This window comes from Protomyctophum bolini (assembly GCF_963924005.1).
Source record: "Protomyctophum bolini genome assembly, chromosome: 7".
Lineage (NCBI taxonomy): Eukaryota > Metazoa > Chordata > Actinopteri > Myctophiformes > Myctophidae > Protomyctophum > Protomyctophum bolini.
The window spans coordinates 42,605,839-42,625,168 of NC_137868.1; the positions used below are offsets into that span (position 1 = coordinate 42,605,839).

The following is a 19,330-nucleotide window of genomic DNA, read 5'->3' on the forward strand; positions in this document are numbered from 1 at the left end:
TCCTTTCCTTAGTCCAGTTACCCTGGGTAAACATGGTACCTTTCCTTTCCTTAGTCCAGTTAACCTGGGTAAACATGGTACCTTTCCTTTCCTTAGTCCAGTTACCCTGGGTAAACATGGTACCTTTCCTTTCCTTAGTCCAGTTACCCTGGGTAAACATAGTACCTTTCCTTTCCTTAGTCCAGTTACCCTGGGTATAAGCATAGTACCTTTCATTTACATAGTCCAGTTACCCTGGGTAAACATAGTACCTTTCCTTTCCTTAGTACAGTTACCCTGGGTAAACATAGTACCTTTCCTTTCCTTAGTCCAGTTACCCTGGGTATAAATATAGTACCTTTCCTTTCCTTAGTCCAGTTACCCTGGGTATAAACATAGTACCTTTCCTATCCTTAGTCCAGTTACCCTGGGTATAAACATAGTACCTTTCCTATCCTTAGTCCAGTTACCCTGGGTAAACATAGTACCTTTCCTATCCTTAGTCCAGTTACCCTGGGTAAACATAGTACCTTTCCTATCCTTAGTCCAGTTACCCTGGGTATAAACATAGTACCTTTCCTATCCTTAGTCCAGTTACCCTGGGTATAAACATAGTACCTTTCCTATCCTTAGTCCAGTTACCCTGGGTATAAACATAGTACCTTTCCTATCCTTAGTCCAGTTACCCTGGGTATAAACATAGTACCTCTCCTTTCCTTTCCCCTCACCTGTAGCCAGATGACGTTGGCCGAGCCCCACTGGGTGACCACGCTGTCGCCCAGGGAGCTGTGCACACGGCCGAAGCCCGGGTAGAGCACGCGGCCGGCCCCGGCCCCGCCCCCGGGCCCGCCCGCCACCGCCGCCTCGGGCTGCGCCGCCGTGGCGCCCGCGTGGATGACGGCGATGTTGAAGTTCATGGTGGTCCCGGCGTCGCGCTCCCGCGGGCTCGGACGCAGCAGCAGGTGGGGGGAGGAGTCGGCGCCGCGGGGGAGGCCCGCCCACTCCGCCAGGGCCAATAGGAGAGAGAGCGTGGGTATGGCGACCATAGCAAGCCGACCCTCCGCCGCCGCTGGAGGAGGAGGAGGAGGAGGACGAGGAGCAGGAGGGGGAGGGGCTGGGTGTGTGAAGCACTCGCTTGAGAGAGGGTGCCTGGTGGAGGACGCACGCACGCACACACACACACACACACACACACACACACACACACACACACACACACACACACACACACACACACACACACACACACACACACACACACACACACACACACACAGACACAAACACAGACACAAACACAAACACACAGTTATAAGTCAGCAAAATGTGTTAATATACAATAACAATAAACAAGTAAGACGCGCAAACGCGGGAAGCGAACGCAGCTGTGTGTGTGTGTGTGTGTGTGTGTGTGTTTTGTGTGTGATACAGCTGCGCCCTCTGGTGGCGGGCATGTGGTGTTACAGCGTGACAGACAGACAGACATGTTCTGCTAGGTCTCATAGTTAGTGCTCACTGCATTCGCAATCACTGCGTTCGCAATAATCTGCTTAACCACTTCAAACGAGTAGTTCACCCCCCAAAAAATAAATAAATACATTTTGACTATAAATGACCCACACACACCCCCCTAATTTGATTTGACCCGCCCCCCTAGACCAGAAAGTAGCTCATGACATGTCTATGGTGGATTGTTATGAAACAAACACTTTGCAAGATAGAAAGAGGATAATTCAAGCTTTTCGTACAGCTGCAATGTTGGCCGAGCTTGACGTTGTTTAATTAACACAATCAGATAGCACGGGCTGTCAACGGCAAATTGCACCTAGTCACCACCCTGCCATTAGTTTTAAGGGCAAGACGGGGCCACGCTCTGCAAATGTCAAACGAGTCTCCTACCGAGCAGCCACGTCAAATCACAACACATTGTCGGCTCAGGAATGCGACAAAAATCTCCACGAATTTCAAGTCTTTTCATGAGTCACGGGGCTGAGTCATTTATAGACATCAAGTCATCTTGCGGGTGAACCGTTAAATACTACTTCAACACCAATTTGTTTTTCTGTTCAGAACAGTGAAATAAACGACCTCTCCTCCGTTAAACGAGACTTTAAAAAATAAATAAAAAGCAGTGTATAACAGCAGCCTCTCACTGCGCTGCTATAGTGTGTGAGTTTCAGTGCAAAGCTCTGTGCCGGGTGACCTTCTCCAAGGCACACACACACAACAAGGACAAAGTGAACGCACCAGTGATCGCCAGCACTTGATATAGCCAATGAAAGACATTCCGTGTCCAACACCTCAGTGACTATAGATAAGACATCAGGGGAATTGTAGTTCCAAAATGCACTATACAGTGACTACTACAGCCCTTTTGGACACAAGTGTGCACTGGGTGCACGATGCAATGAAATGATTTGCTAATATCTATGGCTATATAGCTATACCTCTGTTATTCAAGGATAATTCAGCTCAGGGGTGCTCAAGTCAGTCTTCAAACAGGGTACGGGAACCCGAGGGGTGTCCTCAGAATTCCTAGTGTCATAGGAAACTTTGTATTATTTTTTTATAACCCACACAACGCTGCGAAAGGTGTTGTGAGCATGTAAAAAAGAAGACCAGACCAAGTTCAGTAAGCGGAGTAGGTCTACAAGTACAGTACAGTACAGTACAGTACAGTACAGTACAGTACAGTACAGTACAGTACAGTACAGTACAGTACAGTACAGTACAGTACAGTACAGTACAGGGGGTGAAAATCCACATGATGAGTGCAACACTGATGATAGAGCTGTCAAACAAAGTTTATGAAGATCTGTGAAAAGGTTTTAACATGCGACACAATGTCATACAACATAGTGGAAGTCCCTGCTTCATCTACCACTCACAGCTAAGGGGTCCTTGTAGCGGAGGACACATGTTGAAGACCCCTGGTGTGCATGCAGGGGGGAAAAGGAACAGACCGATTACCGAGCCAAAAGGTCAAGTTTACAAGGTATCGAGGGGGCACCCTGCTTCATCTTATCTTTTCGGGGGCTTCCTTGGGCTGAAACATGTTGAAGATAATTATGTTTCATGTATCCATGTATCTGAAGGCTTTCAGATACATGGACACCTTTATTTGCCATTGTGTATACACACATGGGAATTTGTTTTGACGTCAACATGTGTGCGTTCAATTATTTTTTCACAAAAAACACAACAACCAGCAGACACAAGACAACAGCGTGCAGTTATAGTTCATAATAGTGCAATCAATGTTCCCGGTGTCAAAATGCCGTTGTCACTATAGGGGGGCAGGGTATAGCCGCAATTTGCAACTCTAGATTTTTTTTAAATAGTGGGATGAATCTAGAGTTGCAATATACCCTCCATTGACTCCCCAACTCATCCGATTTCCATCTGCGATCTGTATTGTATTAAACGTTAAACTTGCACCAATATTGCAGCTCTAGGCCAAGCTTGAAGTATATCCTCATTCAATCTGCCGAGCTTTTGTTTCATAAAAATCCACCGACATTGTTATGAGCTACTTAATTCCGTCAAGAAATTCTCTGCAGGTGATTATTTTTCCAAGTGTTGGAGTTTGGAAGCACTTGTTTTTTATTAACAGCTCGCGCTGCTGCCTCCTGAATTTTGTGCAAATGCAAAACAGGTGGTACGCAGGGCCGTTCAGTGACTTACGACGAGTGCTTCCAAACTCCAGCACTTAGAAAAAAAAAAAATATATATATATAAATATCACCTGCACATAATGTATTGACAGAAAGTAGCTCATAACATGTCTACGGGATGGCAGATTGAAAGAGGATAATTCAAGATTGGCCTAGAGCTGCAATGTTGGTGAGTTAAACGGCATTTAATATACAAGCAGATCGCAGATGAAAATTGGATGAGTTGGGGAGTCAATGGAGGGTATTGCAACTCCAGATTCATCCCATTATAAAAAAAATCAAGAGTTTGCAAATTGCGGCTATAGGGGGCAGGGGTGGAAGGGAAGCCAGAGTCATTGAGCAGCCTGGCAGCTGAGGGGAAAAAACTTTGACTCTAGAGTGTGTGTGTGTGTGTGTGTGTGTGTGTGTGTGTGTGTGTGTGTGTGGTTGCGTGCGTGCGTGCGACTCTGTCCAGGGAAAATCTTGCAAACCACCGCAGTGCCAAATGTCCTGTGCACACCGACAGTAAGCCAAAGACGTCACCATATTCTCACTCTCAGTTGTATAGGTTACTATAGGCGGCCCCCGAGTTTCATGAATATCTTACAATAAATGCACGTACAGTGCATATACAGTACGTGTGTACATCTGCACTCCATGTAACTCAAGAACCATTCTCCCCAACAAATTAAAACACGAGTGCAGTGCCCGTCAGATAAACTGTAAAATTGTCCAGTACATGCCAGTGGACCTAATGAGCCTTATGTCCCCACACACCTGTGCAATTCCCAGGCTCTGCCTGAGCCAATTGATTGCCATGGCAACCCCAGCCTAATTCCCCACACCTGCCATTTGATTACCTATAGTCAGTCTGCACTCTTCAGACATTCTCCATAGACGTTTACCACTGCACAAGGACTTACAGAGCCAGACAGATGCAGTGAAACGGAAATGGTGGACATTTTATTTTGAAGTTTCAGACGGTTTCAAGTTGAGACGCCGCTCTGAGGTTTCTGACCCAAGCAGAGCGTCGCGTCCCTTCAGGCGATGGGATGGTAGCTAGGGACGGCTAGCTATTCTACACCAGGACGCATGGAATGGGTTTGTTTACAAGTCAGATAGTCGGGCCAGCTGTACCAGTTTGCTGTTATGTGGCTTATTTCTACCCTGTAATGTTTTACACGTGCATATTTTAGCGTGATGATTAAGTTGAAACCGAGTAATACACTGTCTGGATGTTATCTTGGGTGGGGATAAAAAAAACGTAGGATTTCTGTAATCAGTAGCAGCTGTGTTGGACGGATGCGCATATATGGGGTTATTAAACGGATGAGCTTCATTTGTATTGGCTTTTATCGATGTGGGCCTCGACACGTCATCACGCAGTATGTTTTCAGGAAGTAATTAAAATTCGATTGTATGGACTTTTGATACAAAAATACACAAAAATGAAAATGTAGCCATTTTTTTGGCATCCATTGTTAGGTACCGGATGACCATGGATGTGGTATAAAAGTGTGAAATCATTTCACTACACCTTTAAAACGGCAAATGACAACGGATATAACAGGTCTTGCATATACTAGGGTGGGGTATGCATTGGCAATTTTCACACTATGCCTTCACACTCAGGACAAAAGTGTGACAATGCCCACACACTCAGAGATGATTCACCCGAAGCCGTGTTCAATAGCCCCTTACCGCACACTCGGAAAGATGTGCAATTAACTATTAATTATTCTAAAAGGAGGTTTTATATATAATATTTTTCATTTCACTACACCTTTAAAACGGATATAACAGGTCTTGCATACTATAGGGTGGGGTTTGCATTCGCAATTTTCATTGTTCCCAACATTCATCGTTCCCAACAGGTCTAGTTGAACCAATGATAAGTATAGCCTATAGATCTTGAACATACAAGGTTTCTGTGCACCCGACCGAGACATCCAAAGTGATATTCATCCATACATTAGCCCCTTACAATGCCCACACACTCGGAAATAAAATGTGCTAATTTACCTGCCACTGACTCATTGAACAGATGATAAAGACTGTTTCCCATGTGTTCTCCCCTAAATTAAGTTTAAATGTGTCCACATTTGACTGAGGGACTGCCATTGGATTTTTTTTAGAATTCCTTTTTCATGTCATATGAAAGCAGGGAACCGTAGCTTCAAATTGACATATTGGTTGTTCAGTTTGACCCACCAGTTTTGGAGATATGGCTTATAGAGTATAATGTCTCGCAGAGAAACAGGCGAGTTAAGAAAACTGGCTTGGAAAGGTTCACTTCTGTGGTCTCTAACATTACACCTATACAGTAGCTGCATGTTTAAGCATTTATTTCATATTTACATGTCGATTTCACACTTTTTTCCAGATATGCTCTTGTATGTCAAAAGTCTGCCTGCAGTGCAATTAACTCATACAAAATTAAAATAAATAAAAAAGGTTTTCTCCTCTGGTGAAAAGCTGGAATTTGCGCGATGTCAGTCAAATCTGGTCGCAAATTATTACGTGTAAATAAGGTCACAATTGGGATAAACTCTCACCTTTATTATTTGGGCTAAGTAGGTCATGTTGTTTGGAAGGTGTTTGAAGGTGTCTTGTTGCCACAGTGTTTCCTGAACTCTGGGCAGTGGCACAGGACCAGAATGGAGGTTTGGGCTCCCTTATATGGGGCCATGACAAATTGAGGGAACATGATTGGTCCCTCCTGCTGCACCATACCATCTGTTGGCTGTTTTATATAAAGTTTAAGAGTTATTATGTGAATTAAAAGTACTATAATGTGTGATATTTTGATGAATAATGTGACACTTAAAATGTGTTTTGTTAAAAGTGTTGTCTCTGGGACATGGAATTATGCCGGTTCATTTGTGGAATCAATCAAGGTTAATTGGTACGGTCCAGTGGGAGGGGCCTAGCCTATCTAAGAAGGCTGAAGTGGAGTGAGGACCAAGAGGGCCAACCCTGCAAGTTTTGTAAATACTGTGGGAGACCATTTTGTTGTTGGACACTGAGAGAAAGGTGGATATATAAAACATTTCTTTTTGCTTAAAAGGATTTGCCATAATGAGTAACTTTGAGCTGGTTCAGTGCCATTGTTTGGCTCACACACTATGCCTTCACACTCAGGACAAAAGTGTGACAATGCCCACACACTCAGAGATGATTCACCCGGAGCCGTGTTCAATAGCCCCTTACCACACACTCGGAAAGATGTGCAATTAACTATTAATTATTCTAAAATGAGGTTTTATCGTCATCTGACCCCAAGAGTCTTGTTTTACGAGGACATTTTGAAGTGCCCAAAGAGAGAGAGAGAGAGAGACAGAGAGAGAGAGAGAGAGAGAGAGAGAGAGAGAGAGAGAGAGATACATAGGGCTCATCAAGCCCTTGACACATCAAATGTATCAAAAGATTTTGATACATCTGTAAACTTGAAAATGGGACATTTTGCACAATGAGTACTTTTACTTTTGGTAGGCCTAATTTAACTTTTTTTTTATGCCAATGAATACTTTGGTACTTTTACTCAAGTATATTTGTATTTACTGTATCTGCATGGTATACTCTTACATAATCTCGTTATCTCGGGCGTGGCGTCCAAACAGTTAACCCATTCTGAACGGGAACCCATTTTGGTGTTAGCATCATGTTATGCTTTAGCTATTGAAAAATAGCAGATCTACAAGCTCATAGCGCGCCACTCTGTGGCGCGCTATGAGCTTGTAGATCAGTGTGTACGAGCTTGTATAGGTCTGCTATTTTTGAAAAATCAAAGAACGACTGACATTTTTATAGAATCTGATCTCAGGTCAGAATGGGTTATAATCAGACCAGTGTGTGTGTGTGTGTGTCCAGTGGAAACCTCGTATGAATCTGATCTCAGGTCAGAATGGGTTAAGTAAAAACTGCATGTCACTCCCCCATCTCCCGTCAGCCTTATACCGCCTGTCCCTCTCTATATAAAACAATAAAAAGGCGAAAGCCGCAACAAAAAAACAAAAAAACATTAAAATAAAATAATGTGTATACTTTCTTCCCACCACTGCGACTGGATATACTTTTAAACACAGACTGAAGGAATAGAAATAGGACACAGAGAGAGAGAGAGAGAGAGAGACAGAAATTGCATTCGGAGGCTGCGGAGAGAGAGAGAAATGATATCAGAATCCAATCACGGAAGGGGCTAATATTATGTGTTGGCTTTGGAGGCCGCAGACAAATACTGAAGGCTCTGATGATGATGATGATTATGATCAATTCATGCATGGCCATATTATTATGCCTGCAGCCACCAACGGGGCCAGAAGCATGGTGGTCGGTGTACTGTACAAGCTTGGCTACGATACGGCAATATTATTATTATTATTATTATTATGCTGCAGGCCTAGGAACAACCAGAAGAAGGGGGGGGGGGGGGGTATTATGACAAGCTGGAGGGGAGGGAGGGTGCAAAGAGAGAGAGAGAGAGAGAGAGAGAGAGAGAGAGAGATGGGGGGGGGCGAGGTTGGAAGATGAAATGGGTGATATTTAGGCTATACGGGCGATGGAAGATTGAACCATGGTGGGAAGGAGGGGGGGGCAGAAATATAGACAGCATTCAGCTGGAAGAGAGAGAGAGAGAGAGAGAGACATAAAGAGAGAGAGAGAGAGAGAGAGAGAGAGAGCAAGAGAGAGAGCATAGCAGAAGCAGACAGGAGAACGGGGGCAGAGGTGGGCACTGTGCTGCATGAATGATAACACCAATTAAGATCACTGTAAACACACTCGCCCACATGACATGCCCGTGCGCGCGCGCACACACACACACACACACACCCACACAATATGATATATATGTGCACACACGCACACACACACATGCAACAGAATGACAGCAGATGATTGCAATGATATAGTATATATATAGGGTTAATGCAGTGTACGGTATACACATATGCGTGCCGTGCACACAGCCACACACACACACACACACACACACACACACACACACACACACACACACACACACACACACACACACACACACACACACACACACACACACACACACACACACACACACACACACACACAAAACATTTTCAATTTACTTTCGGTGCCAACCACCCTCTCAGACATTCTCGTTTTCCTCGTCTCTCTCTCTCTCTGTCTCTCTCTCTCTCTGAATTCAGGTAGCAACACCATTGCATTGATTACTAACAGGGTACGGCTCATATACTGACACTAAAGCCCATCTGTCATTCCCTTTCCCCCCCATGAATCCTTCCTCTTTTCTCCTCTCTCTCAGAGAGAGAACAGCAGAGCAGAGGATGGAGGAATCCTTCCTCTTTTCTCCTCTCTCTCAGAGAGAGAACAGCAGAGCAGAGGATGGAGGAATCCTTCCTCTTTTCTCCTCTCTCTCAGAGAGAGAACAGCAGAGCAGAGGATGGAGGAATCCTTCCTCTTTTCTCCTCTCTCTCAGAGAGAGAACAGCAGAGCAGAGGATGGAGGAATCCTCCCTCTTTTCTCCTCTCTCTCAGAGAGAGAACAGCAGAGCAGAGGATGGAGGAATCCTCCCTCTTTTCTCCTCTCCCTCAGAGAGAGAACAGCAGAGCAGAGGATGGAGGAATCCTCCCTCTTTTCTCCTCTCTCTCAGAGAGAGAACAGCAGAGCAGAGGATGGAGGAATCCTTCCTCTTTTCTGCTCTCTCTCAGAGAGAGAACAGCAGAGCAGAGGATGGAGGAATCCTTCCTCTTTTCTCCTCTCTCTCAGAGAGAGAACAGCAGAGCAGAGGATGGAGGAATCCTTCCTCTTTTCTCCTCTCTCTCAGAGAGAGAACAGCAGAGCAGAGGATGGAGGAATCCTTCCTCTTTTCTCCTCTCTCTCAGAGAGAGAACAGCAGAGCAGAGGATGGAGGAATCCTTCCTCTTTTCTCCTCTCTCTCAGAGAGAGAACAGCAGAGCAGAGGATGGAGGAATCCTTCCTCTTTTCTCCTCTCTCTCAGAGAGAGAACAGCAGAGCAGAGGATGGAGGCCGTGATTGAAGGGATGATGGACACCATGACGTATATAGGGAGAGACTGAGAGACAGGAAATGAAGAGTGAAGAGTTGCTGAAATGTGGATAAGAGGTTAAAAAACGAATCATTAACTGAATTATAAAAAAGACTGACTGACTGGCTGGCAAACTGACTGATTGACAGAATTATTAAAAAACTGACTGACTGACTGACTGACTGACTGACAGAATTATTTAATTACTGACTGATTGACTTAATTATTAAATAAATAACTGAGTGACTGACTTGTAAAATGTCTGTCTGTCTGTCTGTCTGTCTGTCTGTGAGAATGCCGGGAGAGGCAGGGAGGAGAGGAAACACTAAGTCAGCCGGGGTGAGGAGGGGGAGGAGGAGGAGGAGGAGGAGGAGGAGGAGGAGGAGGAGGAAGAGGAGGAGGGATAAATATGTGAGGGGAGCAGGACAGAGATATTGATTAGTGTGGATGTGATAGATAGATAGATATTGATTAGTGTGGATGTGATAGAGATAGATATTGATTAGTGTGGATGTGATAGATAGATAGATATTGATTAGTGTGGATGTGATAGAGATAGATATTGATTAGTGTGGATGTGATAGATATATAGATATATAGATAGATATTGATTAGTGTGGATGTGATAGATAGATAGATAGATATTGATTAGTGTGGATGTGATAGATAGATAGATATTGATTAGTGTGGATGTGATAGATATATAGATAGATAGATAGATATTGATTAGTGTGGATGTGATAGATAGATAGATGGATATTGATTAGTGTGGATGTGATAGATAGATAGATATTGATTAGTGTGGATGTGATAGATAGATAGATATTGATTAGTGTGGATGTGATAGATAGATAGATAGATATTGATTAGTGTGGATGTGGAGACGTGGTTGGACTAAACAAATGGCCTGCCAGAGCTCTGGTTTTGACTGACAGGGCGTTGTGCCGTGCGTGCATGTGTGACCTGTTTGTTTGTGTGTGTGTGTGTGTGTGTGTGTGTGTGTGTGTGTGTGCATGCCATGCATGCGCGCACGTGCTTGCGCGCGTGTGTGTGCGTGTGCGTGTGACCGTGACTGAGAAAGAGAGGTACTTGAGAAAGGTGCAGGAGAGAGAGAGAGAGAGAGAGAGAGACTGCGGAAACACACACGGTCAAATACAGTGTGTCAACCAATTAACCCCTTAAAGTAAACCCTAACATCTGCTATATCTTCTGGGTAAAGCTTTCCCCACAAAAAAACAGGGAAAAGAAAAGCCCTGAGGGCCTTCTATATGTCGGCGTTCGACAAAACGCAAAAATAGCCTATATAGTCAGGCCGAAGGCATGGCCGAGACTATGTTTTGCACCCTGTCTGTCCGTCTGTGCACACACTGTTATAGCGCCACCATTAGGCGCTAAAACAAAGACTATATAACAAAATATCACACATGTTCCATCCTGACTGTATTGGCTATATAAGATTGTCCTCCACAGTTTGCAGGATTGGTCCGTTTTGAACAAAATAGCTCAGATCATGAACGCATGCTTGTATACGCTCTATAATACGGGACATATTTAGCATGCACGCACATTCCCACTATACGCTCTATAGCGTACACGAATAAATACATAATTAACTCCCCCTTTCCCATCATGCACCTGCACTGCACCGTGACTGTGCACGCCGCCGCGCGTCACTGTATGACGACGTTGTGTGTAGAGTGGTCCTATAATGAGGCAAAAGAGGTGGCTGAAATGTGCCTGAATAATGTATATATAGCACTGATATAGCACTGACGAAGGTCTTATAGGACCGAAACGTTTGCTTTTTAATTGCACTTTGAGCACAGAGCACTTCATGAGCATGATAAAAGAAAAGAAAAAATATTTTCTTAAGTCTCAGTCTAAGGAGTCTAGTTTATATACGGTGAGCGAGTCTTTTCAATTAAGTTTCCCTTATGTTTTTTAAGACCACCGCTACCGTAGTCAAGTTTGGGAAAAAAAGGACGAAGGAAGGTGCACCAGTTTTCTCAGTGCTTTTATATTAACTGTACAAATATGTGAAGACATTGAGGGCGGAAAGGCCTATACCCAAAAGGCAGAGCACTTAAGAAAGAGTCTGGGGCAAGTTGGGAGGCAAGTGGAGTGGCTGTAAACTCGACCCTATAGCAAGTTAGCAACCAGACACCACATACACCCTATTCTGATTCTGATAGGCAGAGGAAAAATGCCTTTTCTGTGTGGAGTTTGCATGTTCTCCCCATGTTCCCTATAGGGTATAGGTACCCTGACTACCCTCACAAAAAAAACATGCAGTAATCCTGGTCTCTGTACTGTCTAGGGAGGAGAAAGGTACTGGTTGGAATAACGTGTTCCTTCCACGCGCTAATAGAAGTGGCAAAACAATAAATACATGAAACTGTTAAGCCTCAGCCTCATGGTGGCGCTGTGTAACAGGCCCATTTGTTTTTTAGCTATAGAACTGCACCAATCTGTATAACTTTGCACACACACACACTCCATACAGGCCAAGGAAACATATTTCATTTCCCATCCTAATTGGCCTAACATTGGCTTCCAGAGTTTGCAGGATTGGACTATAACTATAAAAGAATGTCCCAGATCATGAAAGCATAGCGTGCAATTTATGTGAAACTTGCACGCACATAATTATCCCATTCTGAACGGGAACCCATTTTGGTGTCATGCTTTAGATATTTAAAAATAGCAGATCTACAAGCTCATAGCGCGCCACCGAGTGGCGCGCTACGAGCTTGTAGGTCTGCTATTTTTGGAAAAATCGAAGAACGACTGACATTTTTTAGAATCTGATCTCAGGTCAGAATGGGTTGATCAGACCCAGTGTGTGTCCAGTGGAAACCTCGTATGAATCTGATCTCAGGTCAGAATGGGTTATAGGCCGAGGAAGTAATGGGCCTCGTTTTCACATTGTCCGGTTATAGCGCCACCAGGAGGCTATACAGATGATGATTTTTTCCACCCCATATGCATTGTGAAAATAGGGAATTAAGCCACGTATAGAACAGTTAGACAATTGGAAGTAAAGTAAGTATAAAAAGTAAAAATGTCCATCCGCTACAATAGTGTTGACTCTATACATCCGCTATAGAATTATAGAACAGAGCAATCCACTTGAATTCGGAACAATTACAAATATAAATATATACATTTATTGTTGCGGGATTCACCGGGCCTTGGTAAGGGTCCAATTATAGATAAATTAACCCATTTTCGCCGGGAACCCCTTTTGGTGGTTAGAGTTATGTTATATGCTTTAGCTATTTCAAAATAGCAGATCTACAAGCTCATAGCCTGCTATTTTTTTTTGAAGAAACCACTGACATAGAAACGTAGCTTTTTCAGAAAACTGTCATGGACGCAGAAGACATTGTTAGAATCTGATCTCAGGTCAGAATGGGTTAAACACATGTAGAGAGGAAGAGACGGATACCAGAGAGAGAGAGAGAGAGAGAGAGAGAGAGAGAGAGAGAGAGAGAGAGAGAGAGAGAGAGAGAGAGAGAGAGAGAGAGAGAGAGAATTAAACGCAATGAGAGGTGGCGTCGGAAGGAAAGGGAAGGGAAGGGGGGGGGGGGGTAGAAGAGGAGAGAGGATATGGAGGCGTGGACAGATAGAGAGAGACAGAGCCTGTTAGGAGGAGAGAGAGGGAACCGAGGGAATGTAATAACGAAGGGAGCGGGGGAAAACAGCCCCTATGTGTGTGTGCGTGCGTGTGTGTGCGTGCGTGTGCGTGCGTGCGTGTGTGTGTGCGTGCGTGCGTGCGTAAGCAGATCAACTGGAAGGAAGGTGTTGTAGCAAAGAGAGAATTGAGACAGAGAAAATGAGATGGAACGAGAGAGGGAAAAAAGGGAGGTGTGTGTGTGTGTGTGTCTCTTTCAAAGGCGAGGGAGATGTGGCGAGAGAGAGAGAGAGAGAGAGAGAGAGAGAGAGAGAGAGAGAGAGAGGAAAACGAGTGTCGGAGACATCGCTAGGTTGGATGTTATTTTTGGGGAGAGAGAGAGAGAGAGAGAGAGAGACAGACAAACAGAGAGAGACAGACAGACAGACAGACAGACAGACAGACAGACAAACAGACAGACAGAGACATTGAGAGGGGGGGGGGAGGGGGTGTTGCATTTAGTGTATTTACTGTATACCATTCCGTCACTCTCAGATATAAGACGTATTGGACGGCGTTAGCGTCCAGCTCTCTGAGCTATTAGCTGTTGGTCCTCTTCTTGTCACCCTGATTCACTCTCCCATGGCTGAGATGTCTGTCTTTTCCTCTTTTCCTTACAGGCTGCATGCCTGAGCCTCTCCTCCACTTTCCCTTCCTTTTCAAGCACCAACAACACGCTGCTCTGGCATGAGAGCGTCAAAAATCCTCGTCTGCATGGCGCCCGCTGGCCTATAGCGGTCCAGGCACATAATTATAGGCTCTGGGCCTGACAGCGCGTCGCGTGTTCGAGTCCCGTTTCGTCATGACGACCTTTGCTGCGTGTCTCTCCCCTTCTCTCTCTCCTTCCTTCCTGTCTGTCTTCACTGTAACTATATCAATAATATGGCAGAAAACCCAAAAAAATAATCTATAGTGCGTATATGGAGTGGTGGAAAATAACTAAGTATATCGTATCGGGTCGCGAGACATGCAGGCCAAAGCATTTCCGGGGGTCCCCGGACAAAAAAACAAACGTTGAGAACCTCTCACCTATGGCAGCGCGTGCGCCCTCTCAACTAAATCAGTCGCGTGCCACCCATGTTCTCACTCCCTTCTGAAGGTCTGACAACATTTCAAGTCAAACAATCTTTCATCTGAACCTCACCTCTGCTTTTTTCCCCCCCGCGGAACTCGGAATCCATCTTGAAAAGAAGGAACGACAGGTGACATTACATTACATGTCACCTTGCTATAGCATGTTACGCTATATAGCCTAGCAGGAAGCTAGCTGTTTTAATGGCGGCCTATAACGAGCTAAAGTGATTGTCGGTGACGGTATATATACCTCCTCGTGCGCGTTTTGGACTCGTCGTGGCTGACAGCGAAGGCTTTTTTCGCGTCAAAACTTTGAAGCATTTTTTTTTCCTATAGGAAGAAAAGACCCCCCCAAAAAAGAATATTTGGAGTATAGGCCTTATACGGAAATAACTCAGGCCTCATTAGAGACTCCTCCATGCAGCCGCGTGCGGTGCGTATACAACTCGACATGTCTTTCCCACATATTCTTTCTAGAGTGTATCAATCTCAAAAGCTTCCGCGGCCCACCCATCTGACCACTTAACGGTCGGGGGGGTGGGTCTGGGTTGCCTCACATGTGCTTGCCAGGGAGGTAAGCCCTGGTGCACCGCACACATACACACAGACATTAACCCATTTAGGCCTGACGTCGAAATAAAAAAATCTATGTTTCTATATCTAGTGGTTATCAATATTTCATGTCAAGGACCCCAACAATTGGGGCCGACCCCCATCTGAAATTATGTTCTTCCAGGGAAACCCCATAGAAGCAAAGATTTGAGTTAAAAACTGAAACTCTGAAATAATGTATATTCAAAGATTGCAGGCACATTTTCACGATTTTTCAAAAAATAGCAGACCTACAGTACAAGTTTGTAGATCTGCTATTTTTCAATAGCTGAAGTATAACATAATGCCCGAAATGGGTTAAAACATATTTATTTGCGTTCACACTTTCTTGAACACAAACTAATAGCAGATGCGCAAACTCGGGAAAATCAACAAGTATTTCAGGATACAGATGACGGATGCAGGAAGCACCATCTCCTCTGTATACTGTATATGTGCCAATTATCACACACACACACACACTGTACAGAATTTAGCCAACGGCTTAGCTCTTGGCTTTGGGCATTCCTGCAATCTGCAGGCCTCTCACAGTGATTTATGGACATTACAGAGGCTTCCAAAAACATGAACACAAACATCTGTATAGCCATGCTGTTTAGTAGCATCCTTAACCCATTCTGAACGGGAACCCATGTTGGTGTTAGCATCATGTTATGCTTTAGCTATTGAAAAATAGCAGATCTACAAGCTCATAGCGCGCCACCGAGTGGCGCGCTACGAGCTTGTACGTCTGCTATTTTTGAAAAATCGAAGAACGACTGACATTTTTAGAATCTGATCTCAGGTCAGAATGGGTTAATCAGAACAGTGTGTGTCCAGTGGAAACCTCGTATGAATCTGATCTCAGGTCAGAATGGGTTAAGACGTGGGTATACTAAAGCACCTTGGTAAAAGGAACGCCTCTTCCAGACTGTGGTCAAACATGCCCCTTCCTAATGGTCACTTCTGTACTGTCTTCATCAACAACAACATCTGGTGTACACCATGCGCACGCGCGCACACACGCACACACACACACACAGACACAGACACGCGACGCGGACACACACACGGACGCAGACACACGGACGCAGACACGCAAACAGACACGGACACAGCAACGCGCAAACGGACACACAGACAAACAGACACAAAAAGTAAGGGTACAGTTAAGGTTACACAAAATCATGGCATGTCTTCATGACACAATAGGCATATCACTCAGAATACTCATTCAGTGTGAGTATAAGTAACAGCGTCTCCGGCATATGTGGCGGCTACCAATTAGCAGAGACAGCAGAGTACTTTGCCAGCCTTTTTGCCTCCTTTTTTGGGGGGAAAAAAACCTGTTGTTGAAACCCTCTTAAAGAAGAATTACATGCTAGAAGGCTTTCTTTGTAGTCGTTAGGTCCCCACCAAAGAGGTCCAGGTGTTTTTTTTTCGTGCAAAAACTCCTTATTGGCAATTTCCCCCTACCATAAGCCCTCAATGAATTGCGTTGAATTGAAAGGGAATTGAATGGGGCTATGGGGGCGTTGTGCTAATTCGTAGTAAAGTGTGCCGCTTGGGATATTATTTACATTATGAAGAGAGGATATATATATACAAAAAAACAATTACATTTTGAGCGATGGAAATAAGCTAATTAGCACAACATCCCCCATAGCCCCATTCAATTCCCATTCAATTCAATGCAATTCATTGAGGGCTTATTATGGTAGGGGGAAATAGCCAATTAGGAGCTTTTGCACAAAATAACACCTGGACCTCTTTGGTGGGGACGTAACGACTACAAAGAAAGGTATAAGAAATCCTTTTAGTATGCAGGAATTCTCCTTTAAGAACCGGTCTGTGTGGGTATGTGTCCACCTAGGTTATACCAAATATAAAAAGTATAAACACACACTGAGGCATGAATACAGCCACGCACACACACACCCTCGCGTACTGCACGAGCAAGTGCACGCATGCTTCCAGACACACACACACACACACACACACACACACACACACACACACACACACGCACTCATACAAATGCATCTAGACGAGCGGTCGCCAACCTTTCCTGCAGATTAGGGCGGAAGATCTCGGAACGCATTCACAGCCCACCCATGTGACCACTAATAGCAGCCGTGTCCACCCATGGAAACCATAAAACAGCAACATACAGTATACGTCTTTCAGAAAACTCCAGAGCAACATATATAGAAACATCCTCCTGGGGAGATCCCCAATGTCACGAGACCACAGGCACCATATATGGGGCTTTTGAATGACGCACTGACTGACTGACTGACTGACTGACGGGAAACGCATGATTCCATAGTTAACCCATTCTGACCTGAGATCAGATTCAGGTCAGAATGGGTTAAAAAAGCTGGAGGAGAGGGCGGTTCTGGTTCTATAGAGAACCCAAAAAATATGGAGAGACGTGCAAATTTGCATTCTTTAACGGCAAGATTCGTTTACGGTCGCGAATCAAAGGCCACATTCATCTTCTTTTCCGACTGTAACCTACGCACAGAAGAATGGGGGTTCTTTAACGCATTTCGACCCGAGATCAGATTCTAAAAAAAAGTCTTCTAAATCCTGACAGTTAAAAAAAAAATAGCAGACCTATACAAGCTCGTAGCGCGCCACTCGGTGGCGCGCTATGAGCTTGTAGATCTGCTATTTTTCAATAGCTATAAAGCATAACATAATGCTAACACCAACATGGGTTATAACTGCGACCGCAGTCTCCTCTGTGAGAGTGTGGAGGTCGTGTTACGGCTGTCACGAATTAACCCATTCTGAACGGGAACCCATTTTGGTGTTGGCATCATGTCATGCTTTAGCTATTGGAAAATAGCAGATCTACAAGCTCATAGCGCGCCACCGAGTGGCGCGCTACGAGCTTGTAGGTCTGCTATTTTAGAAAAATCGACTGAACGACTGACATTTTTAGAATCTGATCTCAGGTCAGAATGGAAAACTGTCAGGGTGTAGAAGACATTTTTAGAATCTGATCTCAGGTCAGAATGGGTTAAGGCTCTCTCCCCGTTGGGAGCGACCTCGAGACCACATTACCTGAATTGAACCATGACGTACCAACACTGACACATAATCTTGAATATCAAAACACTGACGCATCACTCACGCTGACAATCAGACTTATGCACAGCATATAAAAGCCAGTTTATCAGCTTGCGAACGGGGCTCAGATGTCAACCAACGTATATTACGATCTCAAATTACCCCAGCATCTACAGTATACAGGACCCAACAGCGGTCTGCTATGCTCAGAACACATACGCAGTCCCGCCCCCTTTCATGATGACGCCAGGGCCCAGGAAATGATTCCCAATGCATTTTTTTTCTCCCATAGACATTTCAAAAAGGTATTTATTTAAAGACGGTTACAAAGTATTTATTTAAAGACGGTTGCGCCGCGGACAAAGCCAACTCGAGTCGTGACAACTCATGACGACAAACACAACATGTTGGACCAAACGGATAATTACAAAGAAGAAAAACAACCCCAAAATAAAGTGTTGTATAACCTGCCGTTTTTTTTTCTTCTTTCTAATTATTTGTTCAGGCCCAAAACATTGTGTTTTGGGGCGCAAAACGCAAGGTTTCATATAGTTATCTGCGACCTTTGATCGCAAATTAATACATATCAAGTTTTGGGCGTCCTTGGCACGAAGAAGTTAGAGGAGCACTGATTTAGACTAGGGACATTTGTGACCAGATTTGACTGAGAGACTGCCATCGCGCAAATTACAGCTTTTCACCAGAGGAAAAAACCCTTTGAGTTAATAGCACAGGCAGACTCTTCACATACTATATAGAGCATGTCTGAAATAAGTGTCAGAGCTGAAATCGACATCGTAAATATGAAATAAATGCTTAAACATAATAGCTATAGGTGTACTGTTATAGAGACCACAGAAGTGAACCTTTTCAAGCCGGTTTTCTCAACTGCGAACTGAGACATTACTCTAAAAGACATCGCTCTCTATAAGCCATATCTCTCCAAAACTGGTGGGTCAAACTGAACAAGCAATTTGCAGAATCGTCCTCAGGTCTTAATGGGTTAAGCGGTCGTGATGGGTGCATTCTCAAGAGCATCGATGATCGATCAATGATCAATCTAGCCGTTTGATTGTGTTAGAGCTTGGATCAATGGAACCAACATATAGCACGAGTTCCTAGAATTCATCAGTATAACAACGGACACTTTTAAAAAATATAACACTGCAGGTTTTAAATATTCCCACGACATTGCCGGCTGTGTGGAGTGCATGAAACAGTACGTTTGTGTAAACT

General features: G+C 44.4%; 2 protein-coding genes across 2 annotated transcripts in view; one reads left to right on the forward strand and one right to left on the reverse strand.

Annotated features, from left to right (window-relative positions):
- Positions 1 to 1,025, reverse strand: part of grin2db (glutamate receptor, ionotropic, N-methyl D-aspartate 2D, b) — a gene marked incomplete at its 5' end in the record, with an annotated part of 136,559 nt that extends 135,534 nt beyond the window's left edge. The window contains one exon of the mRNA XM_080768345.1: positions 708 to 1,025. Within this exon, the coding sequence (XP_080624471.1) occupies positions 708 to 1,025 (318 nt within the window). The remainder of the gene's footprint in view (positions 1 to 707) is intronic.
- pitpnc1b (phosphatidylinositol transfer protein cytoplasmic 1b) overlaps positions 1 to 19,330 on the forward strand; it is a 350,470-nt gene that overhangs the window by 108,248 nt on the left and 222,892 nt on the right. The gene's annotated exons all lie outside the window — the stretch shown is intronic.